This window comes from Eurosta solidaginis, chromosome 1, assembly GCF_040869045.1.
Source record: "Eurosta solidaginis isolate ZX-2024a chromosome 1, ASM4086904v1, whole genome shotgun sequence".
Lineage (NCBI taxonomy): Eukaryota > Metazoa > Arthropoda > Insecta > Diptera > Tephritidae > Eurosta > Eurosta solidaginis.
This window is the reverse complement of record NC_090319.1, coordinates 120,598,443-120,620,122: the sequence shown is the minus strand read 5'-3', so window position 1 is coordinate 120,620,122 and position 21,680 is coordinate 120,598,443. Positions and strand designations below refer to the sequence as shown.

The following is a 21,680-nucleotide window of genomic DNA, read 5'->3' as shown; positions in this document are numbered from 1 at the left end:
GTAAATTTTCTAACATTTTTCGCTATTAAAACTGCAATATAACAATCGATTACGACACAAAATATATTAGCAAGTATATTTTTTGTATAAGGAGAATGTTTATAACAGTGCTTCGCGAAATTTTTTATGTGAATGGGCAAGGCGTAATAAACTTCAATTGCCAAGTCTGAAGTTCCTTCATATTTACAAACGCAACATCCTAGTTGGTTGTGGCGATGTTATTGGAATGCATAAGTTTGTGTTAAACGCATCTATATGAAAAATTTCACTGTGTCACCGCCTTAAGTGAATGTACTACATTAAGGCCGTGACACAATGACATTTTTCAAATAGATGCGTTTAACACAAGCTTATGTATTACAATAACATCGCCACAATCAACCAAGATGTTGCGTTTGTAAATATGAAGGAACTTCAGACTTGGCAATTGAAGTTTATTACGCCTTGCCCACTCACATACAAAATTTCGCGAAGCACTGTTATAAACATTCTCCCTACACAACAAAAATACTTGCTAACGTATTTTTTGTCGTATTCGATTGTTATATTGCAGTTTTTAATTATGAAAAATGTTAGAAAATTTACCAACCAGTGGGAAAAATAATTTCACTTGCAAAGTGTGCCAACACCTTTAGCCAAAGCAAATGTCAAATTCTTCTTCTTATGATTTGCTTGGAACAAAATTGGAGAGTTGGCTACTTTTCAATATCAGATGGCGCCAGTGTCGCTCATTCTACCATTCTCAATAAAGATACGTGCGATCTACTCATAATGTATAAGCATGTGTTAAACTCATCTACATGAAAAACTGCTTATGTGTCGGACCTATTACGCTTAGCTGATGAAATCTCTTCTGTAGCTGAGCAGCCTCCGATCGCGACGCTTGACAAACCGTTGCCCATCAAAGACTTGGCAAAAACCAAATCACAAAAAAAAAGTTATTATATACATATATATTTTGACTGTTTCGATTTATTAACCTATATCGCGTCATCGATTTTTCGATAGGATTTGGGCTCAGGAAAAAGTTCCACTACACATAGCCAAAAAATAATTTTTGAGCCTGCAAAATTTCAACGATTTTTTCGATTTTTTATGCATTTTTTCATTTTCAAAGCTCCAAATCATTTTTTATGTATTTTTTTTTTTTTTCGTGTCAATTGGCAAATGCAAAATTGGTAAATGCAGTTTTTTGAAAAAAAAAATTCTTTTATGGAGATTTAGAAGAATTTTGGTCGAAAAATCCATTTTTTTTGCAGACTCAAAAATTATTTTTTTGGGTATGCGTAGTGGAACTTTTTTTCCTGAGCCCAAATCCTATCGAAAAATCGATGGCGCGATATAGGTTAACTTTCGTCCATACAAATCGACCCAGGTTAATGTATATAGATTACCTCTTCTCAAAGCAGAAATGGACAAGCAAAATATATTTTACAAAGGCCTGAAATGTTTTAATGAACTACCTAATCATGTTAAAAATTGTGAAAATTTAAACACCTTCAAAAAAAGTTTATTAGAATATTGCAAAACCCTTCCAATAAGATAAAATATTTTGTATCTGTGTTTCATGTTACGGATCCTTGAGCGTACATGGCAATCCAAATAGACACAGAGGAACCTTATGTATCAGGTCAAATACATAAATCGCTTGCAATCAAATTAGGAAAGAATTCCTGAAAATATCGTCCCAGACAAACAGTTGGAGTGTTCATGTGAAACACGTATATTCCTACAACAATGATATATTATAATTAATTATGTTTACATAAAAGCTGGTACAGGGAGGATTGGAAACACGTTCTTTCCAACGGTCCGATAAGAGTGGCTCATTCTGCTGAGCTGCTAGCTTTTGGGTTGACCGGAATCAAATGCATTCCGACAGCATAAATAATAAAACTTTGTAATCATACGTCTTGGAGTAGGGCAGGATTGAGAGCACGTCCTTCCAACCTCCCAATGATATGACTCCAAGACTCGCCCATTGGGACCACCAGTTCCCGTGCTGATCGGAATCTCATGCATTCCGACACCCCAAATGCTAGATATCCTATTATTATTAAAATGTATAATTTGTAATAATATAAGTTTTAGGCTTAAAACGCCGTAATAATAAATAAATAATAATAATAAATCGATCGCGTAAACAGGATTAAGCGTCAGGTACCCACGAACGTACGTAGAAAAAACGTGTCAGCTGACACGACCTAAATTATGAGTGTGCAATGTAAACGAAAACCCACGTACGTTCAACGCACGTGCGTTCGTAGCCCGGAACGTAGAAATCCAATCAATTTTGATTTTTTCCGTAAGTACGTGTCAGCTGATCGCTCTCTCACTAGACAGAGTTGCCTAGTAAACTTTTGTGCGCTAATTTTTGGCCGTTTGCAGTTATTATACAAAAAAGCCTAAAAATTGTTTAAAATTTTGTTGAAATATCCTAAAATTATTATATAAAATTGGAGGTTTCAAAAAAATAAACTAGAAATTCTTATTCAGTATTTGTTTGTGCCATTTGCACCATGAAAAATTTTAAATCCAAAAGTTGGTGTTTGCGTAAGCATGCATGCAAACTGGTCAATGGCAACAGTGCTTTGCTCTAAACAATACACACACAAATATGTTATGTACATGTACACAGACGCACACATTGATTCCTACGGGCTTGAGAGTTCGGTCAAACGTGTTTCGTACGACACACGTCCGTACGTACGACACACGTCGGTGCAAACTTGCAGCTTTAGCCTGGTTTCGTTGGGCTACTTGAGGGCAGCGCGCTGCCACAACGTCCATTAAAAAAGTGCCTTAAAACGTTTGAAAATTTGTCTAGAAGAATTGGAAATGTATCGACATTAATTTGAAAATTTAAAACAGAAGCAAATTGTGTAACAGAAAAATGGTCCATCACCTCTGAATTTTCTCAAACTCCTCAGAGGAAGGTAAAATGCCATTTTGATCAGCGTCTTCAAGATCTGGAAAGTTTATTCAAAATGAATATATTTTATTGAGTATTGGACATCATTATAAACCAACTGATATCACGTTTCATTCCAATGAATGAAATTGTTTCAAATGTCAGTGTTTTGCAGCCTTCCAGTCATGGCGGAACGATACAAGGTGGCAGCATGGTGACATACCTACAAACATAAATAAAAATTCTATGTACTTTGTTTTTGTAAATTCGATGGACAAATGTCAAAATCGTACTTCGCCGGAAGTTGATGTATCAAATCAAATAAAACAAGTTTATAATCAGCTGTCCCATGCTGCCACCTTGTATCGTTCCGCCATGCTTCCAGTTTAAAAGTTTTAAATGACACTGATTAAATAAAAGCTCTTGAATTTGTTGAGATATATAACAAAAGACATATCTGAATTATTTTCTTAGTTTTCAGTCGGCTTTCAGAGACGAAATAGAAAAATCATCGTGTATGTGAGAAGGTCTCTATTTATTAATAATAAAAAATCATTTTGTCTTGTAGCTTTCCTGAATGTTAATGTTTTTTCTTACAATTCCTGTGGCTACATCTAATGCGGAACGATCATTTTCAAAACTAAAATTTACAAAAACCTATATAAGAAAGTCTATGAGACAAGACAGGTTATGTAACTTGGCTATTCGGTCTATAGAAAATTCCATGGCCCGATCTTTAAACATTGATGATGTTATAGACATTTTTTCGAAGCAGAAATCTCGAAAAAAAAGATTTTTTTAATAAACATTTTATTGAAGTTAAATTGTTATTTTTATTTCATTTTAAACGCATGCAAGTTTCCTCACGATGTTCCTTCAATGAAAAGCTGGCGAATATATGATTAATGCATTGAGATATTATGTTCTATGAATGATATTATGTTCTTCAATAAGCATAGTGCTACCATGGACTACAGACCATTCTCTCTTGCCTAAGACAGAGGGTCATTTACCCCGGGCCCGGGCTTTGGAGGGGCCCGGGAATCTCAAAATGCTATCCAAGCTTTTTCCGTACACCTTTCTGCACCCCGCATAAGGTGTTGCTGCTTTTTGCATAAAGTTGAATTCGTTTTCTGGTGCAGCAGAAAAATTCGGTATGATGCAAATTCCTATACAGCGATATATATTAGACTGGGTCGATTTATTAACCGATATCGCGCCATCGATTTTTCGATAGGATTTGATCTCAGGTAAAAAAAAGTTCCACTACGCATACCCAAAAAAATAAATTTCAAGCCTGCGAAAAAAAATGGCGGAAGGGTAAATTTTTCGACCAAAACACTCCCCAAAACCCAAAAAATATTTTTTTTTTTTTGAAAAAAAAAATTTTTTTTAGCCCAAGTCCTATCGAAAAATCGATGGCGCGATATCGGTTAACTTTACATATCGACCCAGGTTAATATACATGTATACATGTATACGTTTAAATATACATTTATATACAAATGCATATAAATAGGTAAAAGGTGGTAAATTTGATTTTTTCAATTCAATTCAATTCAATTCACTGTTAAAGGCAAGAGCATTAGGTAAAGGAGATCGACTGCGGCTGGCTTAGTATGGGAGTGAAAGAAGCAGTCATATTTGTTGAATGCATTCGTGGCGCTAAGCGAACTACCACCATTATGTAGTGTATTCATTCCGTCCAACATTGCCTCCAAGCACTTTACATTGTTGTTGCTGGCCGATTCGTGTTTGGAATTACTTCCCTTCAAAAAACGGGAGTACTCCATAAATAATGTAAGGAATACTCCTTTGGGAGTATAGGAGTATTCCAAAACTAATCTGTATTCATACAAAAAATGTGCTCCAATTAACATTGCGATGTCCTAGGAGAGGAGTAGGTGATCCCACTCTCGCTTTGTTTGTGAGTATTCCATAGAGTACATACGTGAGAGTACTTTCCAAAGTACTTTCACTGTAGTACTCCATGGAGCACCCACAGAGGATCATATGCCAAAGTACTAAAGAGGAATTGTGTCGGAAACAATTATCGGAGTGAATTTAATTTAAAATGAAAGTAAATGAAGAGTGGCAATACAACTTTTATATTTTTTACTACGAATATTCTTATTTTATTTAGCATTTGCGTGAATAAAGAAACTAATATTTCTCTATACTATAGTATGTATACATAAAATCAGTGCGCAGTTGCATTTTATCAGAGTTGCCATAGTAAAATTTTATTATCAGTTATTTGTATGCAATATCTTACTTTTGGCAACTCTGTTCGATCGTCGTCGTGTCGTGATCACGGTCGTTAAAAAACGAGCAATGATCGGCTGATGGTGCTCCGCAAACGCATTGCAAAGGAGTATTGTTAGAGTACTCCAACAAGAAGAAAATGGAACACGTAATCCAACAATTTTTGCAGGGTTGTTTTATTTTAACTTCCATTTTAAGGCATCAGTTTGCTTTGAACCTTAATTCAAACGCAGTCAAAATAGATTTAAATCCAGACTTAAGCGAAATCCACATGTTACCATAAGATCTACTGAGTTTTTCATGTGCATACATTTAAACACTCATTGCACACATTATTAAGGCTACCTTGAATTGTCGACGCGACGTAGAGTGATAAATCAATTTTTTGTAAAGCTTTTATTTAAATTAACTAGCATTATCGCTTGTATTTCTAAGGTAAACTAGAATTTGTTACCAATAAATAATATGTATGGATGGAAGAAAGCTTAGATTTTTCTTTCAAGATGCAGGGCTAAGCTTTAATTATTCCGAGTAGGTGCTGCGCTTGCGCTGGACAAGGTTACGTGGAGGTGAGTAGGGAAAATTACTGAGCTCGGGGGCGCTGTAAGGTTTTATTTTTTTTCTTGCCCCTCACGTTTATTTCTGGGGTATTAGCATGCCGATACGTAACAGGTTGCATTTGTAATTTGAAGCAATTTATTACGCAGTTTTTATTTTAAATTGTCAATTTATTATAACAGTTTATTATATGATAAATTGCGTAATAAATTGCGCAAATGTTATAAATTGTCAATTTGGTGTGTGTTTGTACATAGTATAACGTTATTATTAAAAACGAAATTAAATTTACTTTGATAACTGCGAGAGCAATAACATTCGCAAGCGTTTCAAAGGGAAACGATCTGAATTTCTTGATTAACGTGAAATTTAACGTTATGATGCATCCTAGCCATTGTAAATTCATACAAGTGGCGAATGTTTGAAAAAAACGTTCACAATAGTAAACAGCCTCGATCACCTGTTCAATCGCTGTTCGATTACTTTGATCATTTGCCGACAATGTTTTTCAAACATTTTTGTAAACGACTGGCATTTTGCATTATTTACATATTTTAAAATGTTTGCTTAACTGGCTGCTCATATTTTATCTAATAACTAGATTTTAGAAATTAAAATAAATTTTCTCTATACGCAATTAAACGAAAAGCTGATCTGAAATACAAATGAGCGATTCATGGCACTTAAATTTAATAACGGCAAGCAAAAAAACAAACATTTCTTCCATTCTCTGGCCATTCTCGACAGCCGTTCTCCCTGTCAGCAATTATTTGACAGGTAGGTATGGCAATGGAGGAATAGAAAGATATACATCAGTGGTCGGAGCGCCATAGCTCAAACATCACACATATTCTTACTCTCCATCATTGGTCGTTAGCGAGATGGCAACGAAAAAACACTGCGCACGGCTGTCGCAAAAATGTTAAGGTTCCCTGTGAGAAATATTACGATGGCCATGACGGCCTTTCCATATGTAACTCATCTTCCAAACATGTTTAGGTTTGGGTTTTTATCTTTTTGGGTATGTTATATTAAATAACTTCACTGCAATGTGAGTTTTTTATATTATTTTAACAAAAGCTGCAACAATTTCATTCCGGACTCTTTTTTTTCTGAGCCAAAAAAAATTTACTTCAGCACAACATTTGGTGTTTCCACGGTTGCAGCAAATATATTAGTTTCGGAAATATGATTTTTTAAGTGAGAGATTGCTTTTTTTTTGCGATATTTGAGGGACTTCAGAATATTTCGAACTATTTCTGAGTCAAAAATGAAGTTTTCCAAAGTTTTTGCTATAAATGTATATTCTGCAGGTTGTAATTTTTACTTCAATTTCCTACTGGGATGCTCATGCTCTCGCTCTCACTAATACACTTACATTTTAATTTTTGCCGACCACTGCTATACATATTAGCCGTGTTTTTTTTACACGCGTATACGTTTACGTTTGCAGGTAAAACAAACGCTTGTCCTCGCTTAAGCTGCAGACATTGGTGCTTTATCGGCAACCGTATCGGTAACCTTATAACATCTGATTCGACCAACCTTATGGGAATCAATGCAATCGATTATTGGTGCCGCTAAGGTCGTAACCGTATCGTAGCCAACCAATTGACTTTTGGTTTACCGTCGTGACGATAAACAGCTGATTACGTTAGGCATACGACTACAGCTATACGACATATGGGACCAATGACTCCCGCTTTAGATAATGCTTTGGAGACCCATATAGCGACAACAAGCTACAGAACATGTTAGCTGTGTTTTTTTTACATCTATAGACCTTTACGCTTACAGCTCCGACACATAACCAGTTTTTCATATAGATGAGTTTAATAAAAGCTTATGCATTATGAGTACATTGCACGTATTTTTATGGACAACGGTAGAATGAGCGACACTGGTGCCATCTGATATTAAAAAGTAGCCATCTCCCAAATTTTATTCCAAGCAAAGTATAAGAAGAAGAATTTGACAGTTGCTTTGGCTAAGGGTGTTGGCACTCTTTGCAAGTGCAATTGTTTTTCCCACTGGCTGGTAAATTTTCTAACATTTTTCGCAATTAAAAACTGCAATATAACAATCGATTACGACACAAAATATGTTAGCAAGTATTTTTGTTTTATAGGGAGAATGTTTATAACATTGCTTCGCGAAATTTTGTATGTGAATGGGCAAGGCGTAATAAACTTCAATTGCCACGTCTGAAGTTCCTTCATATTTACAAACGCACCATCTTGGTTGATTGCGGCGATGTTATTGGAATGCATTAGCTTGTGTTAAACGCAGCTATATGAAAAATGTCATTGTGTTACCGCCTTTACACTTTATATGGACTCCTAAGCGTCAAACTTTAAATACACTTCTGAAACTGCTGCGCATAAAATTTGCACTACTAAAGGCCGTAGTGTTAAACTCCTCTATATGAAAAACTGCCTATGTGTCGGAGCTGTAGGTTTCAATACGCAATATCTTCTGGTGGCCATAGTATGTATAAGTTAGCAACGCTTCTCACGCCCAAAATTGCTGATGATAAGTCTACCATTGAAAGTGTGATCTGATACTTCCTATCGCTGGCTACTAGCACTAACTTTACAACATTATTCTCACGCCTAAACTGCTGACAACCATTGGGCGGTTGACCCATTGTGAATGATGACTATCTTCTGCATAAACGTCAAAATTCCAAAGTGATTGGATCACCTGATTTGTAAATAACTATCGCTGTCTCATTCTGTATCTCTTTCTATCACCCGCTGAAGATAGGCGCCGCCATATTGAACAGCCTGTCAGGCAGTTGACAGATAAGATAACACACTTAGTCATCATTCACAATGGTGTGACCAAACACTCCACATAGCTTGCTATAAGCTTTAACTTTAGCAACAACAATATTGACTAAACCCGAAACTTACTTCCGTTCACTTCAACGCGCAACAATAAGAATTCTCAAGCACCAAACTACAGCTACAGTGGCAACAACAACATCGGCTAACATCAGCGGCTAAGCACAAGCAGTTAGGTTGGGTTAGAGCTAAGTTATATTGTTAGAATTATTTCATTCTATAAAGAATCGCAATAAAGAGCACAATGCTCAATATAATAAGTGTCGCGTGTTTTATTTACTTATATAACATATAGCTGAATCTGTTGCGATGAATAGTGGACACACGCCATTTTTAGAGATGATAAATAGAATTAGTGTAGAGGTGAAACATAGGCACATATTTCAGTTGCATCTGAGTATTATGCGTATTGAAATTTAGTAGTACTAATTTTATGCGCAGCTATTTCAGAAGAGTAGATAAAGTTTAGATAAAGTATAAGCGTAAACGTACATAGATGTAAAAAAAACACAGCTATTATGGCGAATATTGGCAGCTCATGCAAAGAGCAAAGCTAACAGCGAATAGATTATTTTTCATATATATGTACATGTAGTCAGTGTAGGGATTTACTATACGTTGTAATGAAATACTTGTTGTTGGTAACACTTTAATTAGTCTTTAAAAATCGACTTTCAAGTTTTTATACTCAGTTGAGCAGAGCTCACAGAGTATATTAAGTTTGATTGGATAACGGTTGGTTGTACATATATAAAGGAATCGAGATAGATATAGACTTCCATATATCAAAATAATCAGGATCGAAAAAAAATTTGATTGAGCCATGTCCGTCCGTCCGTCCGTCCGTCCGTTAACACGATAACTTGAGTAAATTTTGAGGTATCTTGATGAAATTTGGTATGTGGGTTCCTGAGCACTCATCTCAGATCGCTATTAAAAATGAACGATATCGGACTATAACCACGCCCACTTTTTCGATATCGAAAATTTCGAAAAACCGAAAAAGTGCGATAATTCATTACAAAAGACCGATAAAGCGACGAAACTTGGTAGATGAGTTGAACTTATGACGCAAAATATAAAATTAGTAAAATTTTGGACAATGGGCGTGGCACCGCCCACTTTTTAAAGAAGGTAATTTAAAACTTTTGCAAGCTGTAATTTGGCAGTCGTTGAAGATATCATGATGAAATTTGGCAGGAACGTTACTCTTATTACTGTATGTACGCTTAATAAAAATTAGCAAAATCGGAGAAGGACCACGCCCACTTTAAAAAAAAAAATTTTTTTAAAGTAAAATTTTAACAAAAAATTTAATATCTTTCCAGTATATAAGTAAATTATGTCAAGATTCAACTCCAGTAATGATATGGTGCAACAAAATACAAAAATAAAAGAAAATTTAAAAATGGGCGTGGCTCCGCCCTTTTTCATTTAATTTGTCTAGGATACTTTTAATGCCATAAATCGAACAAAAATTAACCAATCCTTTTGAAATTTGGTAGGGGCATAGATTTTATGGCGTTAACTGTTTTCTGTGAAAATGGGCGAAATCGGTTGATGCCACGCCCAGTTTTTATACACAGTCGTCCGTCTGTCCTTCCGCATGGCCGTTAACACGATAACTTGAGCAAAAATCGATATATCTTTACTAAACTCAGTTCACGTACTTATCTGAACCCACTTTACCTTGGTATGAAAAATTAACGAAATCCGACTATGACCACGCCCCCTTTTTCGATATCGAAAATTGCGAAAAATGAAAAAAATGCCATAATTCTATACCAAATACGAAAAAAGGGATGAAACATGGTAAGGTAATTGGATTGTTTTATTGACGCGAAATATAACTTTAGAAAAAACTTTATAAAATGGTTGTGACACCTACCATATTAAGTAGAAGAAAATGAAAAAGTTCTGCAGGGCGAAATAAAACACCCTTAAAATCTTGCCAGGTATTACATATATAAATAAATTAGCGGTATCCAACCGATAATGTTCTGGGTCACCCTAGTCCACATTTTGGTCGATATCTGGAAAACGCCTTCACATATACAACTACCACCACTCCCTTTTAAAACTCTCATTAATACCTTTAATTTGATACCCATATCGTACAAACTCATTCTAGAGTCACCCCTGGTCCACCTTTATGGCGATATCTCGAAAAGGCGTCCACCTATAGAACTAAGCCCCACACCCTTTTAAAATACTCATTAACACCTTTCTTTTGATACCCATATTGTACAAACAAATTCTAGGGTCACCCCTGCTCCACCTTTATGGCGATATCTCGAAACGGCGTCCACCTATGGAACTAAGGAATACTCCCTTTTAAAATACTCATTATCACCTTTCTTTTGATGCCCATATTGTACAAACAAATTCTAGGGTCACCCCTGGTCCACCTTTATGGCGATATCTCGAAAATGCGACCACCTATACAACAACCACCACTCCCTTTTAAAACCCTCATTAATACCTTTAATTTGATACCCATATCGTACAAACGCATTCTAGAGCCACCCCTGGTCCACCTTTGTGGCGATATTCCGAAAAGGTGTCCACCTATAGAACTAAGCCCCACACCCTTTTAAAATACTCATTAACACCTTTCTTTTGATACCCATATTGTACAAACAAATTCTAGGGTCACCCCTGGTCCACCTTTATGGCCATATCTCGAAACGGCGTCCACCTATGGAACTTAGGTCCACGCCCTTTTAAAATACTCATTAATACCTTTCATTTGATACCCATATCGTACAAACGCATTCTAGAGTCAACCCTGATCCACCTTTATGGCGATATTTCGAAAAGGCGACCACCTATAGAACTAAGGCCCACTCCCTTTTAAAATACTCATTAACACCATTCGTTTGATGCCCATATTGTACAAACAAATTCTAGGGTCACCCCTGGTCCACCTTTATGGCGATATCTCGAAACGGCGTCCACCTATGGAACTAAGGATTACTCCCTTTTAAAATACTCATTAACACCTTTCGTTTGATGCCCATATTGTGCAAACGCATTCTAGAGTCACCCCTGGTCCATCTTTACGGCGATATCTCGATAAGGCGTCCATCTTTAGAACTTAGGTCCACGCCCTTTTAAAATACTCATTAATACCTTTCATTTGATACCCATATCGTACAAACGCATTCTAGAGTCAACCCTGATCCACCTTTATGGCTATATCCCTAAATGGCATCCACCTATAGAACTATGGCGCACTCCCTCATAAAATACTCTTTAATGCCTTTCATTTGATACACATGTCATACAAACACATTCCAGGGTTTCCCTCGGTTCATTTTCCTACATGGTTATTTTCCCTTATGTTGTCACCATAGCTCTCAACTGAGTATGTAATGTTCGGTTACACCCGAACTTAACCTTCCTTACTTGTTTATATTTCGTTTTTTTTTTTTGATGTGAAAATTTTTATATTTTTTTGAATTTATATTAAACAAATATAATTGAATTGAACGTGATTGTTGAATAATATAGTTTTTAACAAATATTAGATCTTTTACGGTTTATACGGATCACAAGCCACTTGCATTTGCATTGAATTCAAAGGTAGATCGTAGTCCAAAGCAGACAAGGCATTTGGAGTTCATATCCCAATTTACTAGTGACATTAAATACATAAAAGGGGAATTAAACTGTGTTGCGGATGCGTTATCAAGGATACCCGAAGTTTTAACGTTACAAACCATTGATGTAAATTTAAAAGAGTTATTTATTGAAAAAGGAAAAGATATTGAAATTAAATCATTAGTAGAAAAACTAAATTGTAGACACAAATTGGAACTAATATCAGTTCCATTTTTAAATATTCAAATTTGGTGTGAGACGTCACTTAATTTAACAAGGCCATATATACCTCAAGAAAATTTACCTTAAGAAAATTTGTGTTCGGGAAATTACATGGTATAGCCCACGTGGGTATTAAAGCAATACGCCGGTTAATCACTAATAGATATTTTCGGCTACGAATGAATAAATATGTAAACCGGTGGGCGAAAGAGTGCATTAATTGTTAAAAAAGTAAAATTTATAGACATACAAAATCGCAAGTTTCGAAAATACAAATTCCAAAAGGGTGTTTTGAGCATGTACATTCAGACATTGTTGGACCTCTTCCTCCATCACATGATTTTAGATTTATATTAACTTTAATAGATAGGAATTCTCATTGGCCGGAGGCATATCCTCTTAAAAATATTTCCGCGAAAAATGTGGCAGAAACTTTCTTTCGTGAGTATATATCACGATTTGGAGTTCCGTTGACAATTACAACTGATCAGGGAGCGCAATTTACATCGCAGGTTTTTACAGAGCTCTCAAAACTATTAGGAAGTCATAAAATCATAACCACTGCTTATCATCTGGAAGCTAATGGAATAGTTGAACGCTTTCATAGGCAAATTAAAGCTTCAATCATGCAGCTGAATGGTATGAGGAGTCACCTATAGTGTTGTTAGGTTTGCCATCATCCTATAATCCATCCAATTCACAGCTGCAGAGATGGTATTTGGGGAAAATCTAAGACTTCCTTCGGAAATGGTAGTTCGATTTGAAAATAACTTTGATTCATCTGATCTTCTGTTAAAATTTAAAACAAACAAAATTTCAAGAATTTTACACCAAACATATCTCACCATAAAAATTCACTAGTTTATGTTCCAAAATATTTAAATGATTGCAAATTTATATTAGTTAGAGTTGATAGAAAGAGAACTGGCTTACAGGAGCCATATGAAGGACCATTTGAACTAATAGAGAAAACACCAAAGTGGTTCAAAATTAATTATTATAATAAATTCATGAATATTTCTATAGACAGAATTAAACCTGCGTATTTGGATGCGAGTAAATATAGTTGTTTGGATAAAACAAAAATAGTTACATTTAAGTTGTTAAATATGATTCAATTTGGAAGAGGGGAGTAGTGTATGGATTTACTACACGTTGTTATGAAGTACTTGTTGTTGTTAACACTTTAATTATTTTTTAAAAATCGAGTTTCAAGTTTTTTATATTTCATGTTAATTTTGATGTGAAATTTTTATATTTATTTTTAATTTATATTGAACAAATATAATTGAATTGAACGTGATTGTTGGATAATACAGTTATTAACAAATATAATTGAATTGTGCCTATTAATTATATCCGGATATTCATTTTAAAGTGTTTAATAGTTAAATAAAAAGCGAGTAACTCTCTATCAAAAGTACTATATTTACATTCAGACGGACTAAGTTTCTTAGAGAAGAAGGCTAACGGTATTGTTGATTTCCTGTTGAAGAACTCCTCCAATAGCCCCATTTGATGCGTCTACAGCAACAGAGAGAATTGCTTCACTGTTGAAATGTGTTAGCAATGTTTTCTACACAAAACTCTCTTTTACTTTCTCAAATGCCTGCAATGTTTCATCAGACCAATCAAGTACCTTATCTTTGCTGTTTGATGCCTTTGTTATCATGCTATGTATTGGGTCTAGCATTTCAGCAAGCTTTGGCATATACCTATGGTACACTGAAAGAAAACGACTGGTAAAATCAACCGAAATACGGGTCAATTCAACCGAAATTTCTGTTAATTTTTATCCATCGCAAAAAGATGTTGAATCAACTGCGCACAAATTGTTGATTCGTAATTGACCGTTTTAGTAGTAAAATGAACAAAAAAGTTGTTGCGACAGCTTTGTACGAAAGTACTTATGTTGCCATATACCTAATAAAATAAATAAATGCAAGGCGCGATAACCTCCGAAGAGATCTAAGGCCGAGCTTCTCTTCCAATTTGCGTCGTGCTCCTTTTGATCTTCCCTACAAATTGGCCGGTACCCTACATGTTTTATGCCGACTCCGAACGGCATCTGCAAGACAAATGAGTTTTCACTGAGAGCTTTTCACGGCAGAAGTACACTCGGAGCGCTTGCCAAACACTGCCGAGGGGCGACCCCGCTTAGAAAAATTTTCTTCTAATTGAAAAACCTTATTTCTAAAATTTTGATTTTGCTTTGCCCGGGGTGCTAACCCAGGGCATACGATGTGGCAGGCAGAGCACGCTACCATCACACCACGGTGGAACTTACTAACCGAACGTCAATTGGGCTACATCAAATATGCTGACACACATTAAACATTATACATTTTATTATTTTGTTTTATTAAACGCACTTTCACCAAATTTTATATTTTATAATTTATTTAATTTTTTGGTTTGGACTTCGCTTTGCAAATAGAAATGAAAATAGTAGTCACAAAACTGATTCTCAATTCTTTCAGTTGCAGCTCAGCTCATTCTCAATTTCTTCTCTCGCATGTACTTGCCACAATTGATTGTTTCGAACAAAACTTGTAGTATAAATGTTTGACGTAACATTTTAAAAAGAGAATTTGTAAGTTATAGAAAAGTAAAGAATCAAATCACAGCTTTACATGTAATTCGGCAAGTTTAATTTTCGTAACACTTTAAGTTGAAACGATCCCAAAACAACTCAAACTTTTATGTTGTCGGAAACATCAACATTAAAAAAGGATGTTTTCTATTATCTTATTAAATTAGTTCGCGTGAGTGAAAATTCGTAAAAACTTGAACAAAATGTTACTAACTTTGAAAAAATCCTGTTCGTTCAAACACAAATTTTGCAACAAGAGGGCGCAATTTTGCATTTCGCTTGGACGCGAAGTTGCAAAATTGTATCCGATAGATGGGTGTCCCGGTATCTCATAATTTTTGCACAGTAAATTCAAAAAGGGTTTTTTTCGTTTTGTATTGATAACTGAAAAACTAGTTTTTTGTCGTTTTCCCATTTTGTGTGTTTTTCCGATTTGATGGTTTTCTTATTTTGGTGTTTTCTTTTTAACAAGTGGCACCATCGTCATAAGTACAAAGTAGAGAGCGCAGTGAGCGTAAAAATTTCTTTGAAATTTACTCATATATTGACAATTGATCGCCGTTGAAATGACCTGTAAGATCAGTTGTGTTAACAGAAAAATCAGTTAGATTGACCAGAAATCTGTCAATTTTACAGAATTTTGTTAACTTAAGAGCGGCAATTTCTCTTCTGTTGAAAAGACTAAACTAATTTGTTCGTTTGACAAAGAACTCGGTCGAATTAACCATAATTCGATCAATTTTATTTATTTATTTGAAACTTATTTGTACAAGTAAGACGCTGTCTTTTAGGTAGTACATCACATCAAAAAATTGAAGTTACATACATATAAATAAACTTAATAAAGAATGAGCACAAAATTTTGATTAAAAATAATAAAAAGCTTATACGTATTTAATTAATAATAGTGTGATAGAAACAATTCCAGACCAATATTTGAAGAATGAAGGTTTGGGATATGTAAATTAGGGTAAGTTAAGAGTTTACCGAATCTCCGTTAAGTAAAGAACAACAGAACCGATTTGTTGATTTTACTAGCACCATTTCTTTCAGTGTAAAAATTAACCATTCCCACAAACTTTTGCATTTGTTTGATTGACATTGGCTGTCCAAAATCAAAAATTTATTGAATTTTCTCCGCTGATGGTTGAATACCTTCAGATGATACTCCAAAAACGCACTTAGATTGCTCGATATTCAATCCGTACTTATCTAAACGTTGAAATAGTATTAAACACTTTAAGAGCGAAGAAGAAAGAGAAACAGTCACACATCATGTAATCATTACTAAAAAGCAGATAACTAGAAGACAAATGTGAATAGCAGAAACATAAAGGAAGAATAAATAAGCTGCTGTTCGAGAAGGCTGTTCTCGAAATGTGTAGACCCTGGGAGACTTAGGCGAACGAGGCAACTGAGCGTATAAAACCAGTGCAAGCTGAGGAATAATGAATCACTTTAAATTTTTCGAATTGATTGAAGTCCGCGGTTAATCTAATCGTGAAGTACTACTACCAAAGTAGTGTTGTCAATAAAAAACATTTTGCTATACTGAATATTTGAGTTATTGATTCGACAGTTCAAAAGGTGAAGAATAATCCTGGATTCATAAAATTCGTTACAATTGGTGTCAGAAAAGGAATTGTTGAATAAATTCCAGAGTTTTAGTGAAAATTGAAGATCCAGCAAATAAAAAAGGAGTTGGAGAGCCGTGGAGCACGCCTATGAGAGTTTATGAAGTCGGAAGGAAATAATGTGGAGGAGTACGTCTTTTATGCTGATGGGGAAGAGGCAACAACAAAAATGAAAAGAAAGACGAAACGCCACAGACAAATGCAAACACGGACTTGAACATGATATTGGCTGCAATATCTGCAAAATCCACAAATATGTTATCCCAGCTGGAAGAACAGAAGACATACATATATGACATCCAACTGGAATCGCAGGAGGCCCGTACAGTGTTGTGCAAAACATAAAAATGTGTATTTTGTCTAGCATAGAGATGTGCAAGACTAAAGAAACAAACTAATATTTTGAAAGGAAACTTTCTTTCTTAGTAGTAGAGTAAAGATCCAACTTAAAGGTGTGATTGGGATAAGAGTAGTGATCTCATATGTCAATCCACATTGATATTTTATAGCGGGGAGTGACGGTTTCGTTCCAAAATAAGCATAAACTGAGAATATTTCGTTTAAATAGCCCGCTGAGGGTTCCAAGGGGATTCGAAGATTTAGAGATTATTAGCTCGCTGATTTTTATTTTATAGTTTTGAGTTCTATCATCAGAATAATTATTTCTATTCATAATTTGTAAGAAATATTTATTTTGCAGACTATCATAATACGACAACACTTTTTATTTTGCAGATTATCATATTATGACAATATCAGCGTTTTATTTAAAATGTAAAAAAAACCATGCTTTTTCTCTTCTCGCCTTTTGATTTCATTATAGCCCAATCAAAATCGAGTCCAAAAGTAATAAATAATGCAAATTTTGTACGGTAACTTTAGCCTTACAATATGTTTCTCAGATCAACCCTGTTAGAGCAATAGTTTCTATCCATTGTTGGTCTGCAAAATAAATATTCCTACAAGGGTAGCCAAATTATGATACGAAGTAGTTTTCCTGCTTGTGAGAGACCCTTCTACAAGAAATAGCTTATATCAGTCCCTAATTTTATTATACAAATTAAGTTTTAAATAGAAAGAAAATTGCAGGCGCAGTAGAAAATCCGAAATAGAATAATTGTTTAGTGAAAAATGACCCGTAATAGTACCTAAAACTATAAAATTATAATCAAGAAATCAACGAGCTTATAGTCTCTTATTTCTGCTTTCAGTTTGTTGTTTATAAATAGTTGGCCTATCAATCACTATTACATATTTTGAAAAATCCAAAGCTTTAAATTTATTATCAAAAGAAAAATCAAGCCCATTATATATTTGCATTGAATTTGTTGCTTCTGTTTTGCACAATACTGTATAACATCGAAGATGGAAACACAACTGGAAGAACAGAAGACGTATATAACAGCTGAGTTGGCTGATCAGTTGAAAGCACAAGAGGCTCGCATATCCTCGTAGCTGGTTGCATGGAGATAAGGGTATCATCGAAGCTGGAGGCCCAGGGTACACAATTTTTACAACTTGAGGGTAAAATTGATACCGAGATAGAAGCATTAAAAGGACGAATGCAGGAGTTGCAGCTAAATCGCCCTGCCGTTTCAGCAATCAATCCGAAGGTAAAAACTCCATCTTTTGACGGCTCTGTTCCTTTCCAGGTTTTAGGCTACAGTTTGAGAATACCACGGCAGTGAACAACTGGGATGCCGAAGGTAAAAATGCTGCACCTGTCGTGGCATTGAATGAGCTTTCTGTTGAAATCTTACAGATGATTCCCGAGGGAGAGCGGAACAACTACGAAACATTTATGGTCGCTCTAGATGCGATACGGAAGCGAGCATAGGAAGCACATATTTCAAATTAAATGCGGAAGGTTAATGAAGCGTCGAAAGATTAGCTCATCTCACAAATGCAGACTTGGAATACACCGAGAGGCCAAAAATTCAGTGCTTTATTAATGGAATACAAGACGTCGAAACAAAGCGAGCTACATATCCAAACTCAAAAGCCACATTCACTGAAACGGTATCACATGCACCAATTTAGGAAACAGCCTTGCTTTTGTGTAAGCCGGCATTGTGGAAGTAGAAAGGTCCGACTGGGTCGACACAATATTGGAGGCACTAAAATGATCGCAACAGCAGAGTGACAGCATGGGTGGTCTTAGGCACAAAGCTGAAGAAGATGAGCTAGAACGATCCAGATGCAAGGAGCGAGAACTTGCTCCAGCCATTGAATGTCCCGTTATATCTGTATTACAAATCGGAAGGAAATCGAGCAGTATTACCGTAACAGGAGCGTTTACTGACTGTAGGGTGTGAGGCAACGAACCAGGATCATGAGAAGTAAGATAAACGGCAGGCACGACAAGAAGAACCAATCGGAAGGTTTCCGTTTTATCAAAATTTCAGAGTAGTTGGAAATACGGATCAGCGGTGTCGTCTACCGCATACGAAAAATTGGGAAACCCCGAAATAGAAGAAAAGTGGTTCATGCCTCTCCAACTGCGGCGGTTGGATCGAGAAATTTTTCTGATAGGAACATAGACACATGTAGTCAGCAGCTAAGAGCGAAGAAGAAAGAGAAACAATCACACATCATGTAATCATCACCTAAGAACAGAAGTCATTACTCACACATACACATGTATATAACTACAACACATGCACAAGCTGAGGAATAATGAATCATTTGGTTTTAATACTGCAATTGAAGTACGCGAGTAATCTAATCGTGAAGTACTACTACCAAAGTAGTGTTGTAAATAAAAAACATTACTATACTGAATATTGAATTTATTTATTCGACAGCTTAGTGATTCGAACTTTAACAAAAGGTGAAGAATAATCAAGGATTCATAAAATTCGTTAGAATATACTTCATGTAAGCCTAAAAATAGATAACTGTGATGAACATATCCTTCCTATTAATATTAAAAGTCCGTATTTGGTGAGTAGAGTCTTTTTCTTTGTACCACCCAATATGTTTTATACTTGAAACGGACATAAACAATAACAAACTAACACAAATTACTTATATTTATAAAACTGACTCAATGCGAATTCAATACAAGTTGATAGTATGCGAACAGCTGAGTGCTTATGTTTGCTATATCGTCCAAAATGGTCTTGATTCGCTGTGCTATCACTTTGTATGATTCGCCTTGAATTGATTCATAGCGGCTTACCAGTATGAAGACGTTTGTGCTTTTTCAGAAAATATTTTGTTGTAAAAGCTTTTGCACATTCATTACATTTCCATATTTTTGTGTTTTCAGTTGTGTTTTTTTGTTTCAAATCAAATAAATCTTTTTCACCATTTACTATTAGTTTTGATTCAGTAGTCCCATTACTAACAAGTGGTCTAGACTCTTGATTTGGCAATGCGTCTTGATTTGTGTTTACTACGAAAAGAACATTCGAATTTAACGTTGCACCACTTACTGCATGTACCAATTTTTCAGACGTAACTTTTGAAGTTGGTAACAAAGCCAATGTGCCACATGAAAACGCATTAGTCACTTGATGTGTTGTGGGTGATTGTTGTTGTTGCATGGGTTTTATCACAGATGGGCACAACATCTTTGTGCAGCTGTTGTCTTTTTTTACAGTCTGTGCTAAGCAATGCATAATTTTATTACCAGTTTTACCAATATTTGTTCCTCTTTGTCTAATGCGATCGCATATGCTTAACTTGGGGCTATTGCTCATATACGGCAAGCACATTTGGTGGACAACTTTTAAATGTACTCGCAGTGATCCCTTCATTTTAAATTTTTTTGCACAAAGATGACATTTAAAAGCGGGTTCGGCGAAAGGAATGCCATTTGTCCCAAGGTCACTATTTTCATGAACTAAACGAAAGTGCAGGTCAAGTAATTCTTTATCACGAAAAGTAAATTCACAAATATCACATATAGAAATATTATTATCTGACATTTTATTAGGTATAGTATTGCTTTCAGCAGGTAAAACATTGCACGAAGAATTCAAATTCAATTTTTCCACCACTTTCAATTCATCTCGGATTAAGTGTCGTGTGTTAGTTTTATTTTCTTCACTCGTAAGTTTTATTAAAGATGAGTTCGCAAAATAGTCAGCCTTTAATTTAATCTCAGAATTTAGAGGTGTCATTTTAACTATTTGGTCTATTTTTGTTCGATTCGTATCAGTTAGGCCGAAGGATTCGGTTTTAGTTGATCCTGATGGTATTTCGATCGGCACATCGTTTGTATGACTGAACAAATGAATAGTCAATTTGTCCAAACCTAAGATCAGCTCTTGACAAATTGGACAAGCCAATGGTCCATTTGCGGCTTTTATTAGACTGATACGTAAAGCTTCAATATTAGCGAAATTTGGCTGTGCACAAAGCGGACATTTCAGTGCGGATAGAGTACACATTTTCTGCAATTCAACTAACAAATCTAATATAGTTTTCGATCACAAAACTAAACATGAATCATAAATTTTCAGTCCTTTAATATGGTTTTAATAATCAATGCAACATTCGAATGGCTTTCTCTGCGATTCATAATTGTTATTAACATAAAATATTTCATCAATTTATTTTCTAACAACTTTATTAATTACATACATATGTATATGTTTGAATATGTACGAATAACAACTATTTTTTATTAATTCGCGCAATAGAGCGAACAAAACTACTCATACTAATATTTCTCTTGAAGCAGCGACCCATCTAAAAATACGCATATTTGAGTTTTCTAAAAATAAACTAAAATTCTGTATTAAAAATGAAAAACGATTTTTTTGTTTTCTACCTATGAAATGTTTGTACAATGTATGCATGTCTGTTTGCATATTTGGCCATTCGATGGCCGATCTAAAATCAAATGTTTCAGTGTAGCCACTTTACCACAATTGTAGTAGACCTACACCAGTTTTGGCAAGTTTTCTTTCCCTTTTAAATAATCTACCACAATTTCAGAAATTTTCAGCACACATTTAGACAATTCACAAGATCTTCTATTCGTCGTATGTGGTATGCTTTAATCAAATTTTAAATGAATACGAAACTCTTGTGAATTG

The 21,680-nt window shown here is 35.1% G+C and overlaps 1 protein-coding gene across 1 annotated transcript in view; it reads right to left on the bottom strand.

The window, feature by feature from the left end:
• LOC137236779 (zinc finger protein 678) overlaps positions 1 to 21,317 on the bottom strand; it is a 273,661-nt gene extending 252,344 nt beyond the window's left edge. Inside the window, exon 1 of the mRNA XM_067759766.1 lies at positions 19,814 to 21,317. Within this exon, the coding sequence (XP_067615867.1) occupies positions 19,814 to 21,029 (1,216 nt within the window). The 5' untranslated portion in view covers positions 21,030 to 21,317. The remainder of the gene's footprint in view (positions 1 to 19,813) is intronic.
• Between the last annotated feature and the right edge of the window lie 363 nt (positions 21,318 to 21,680).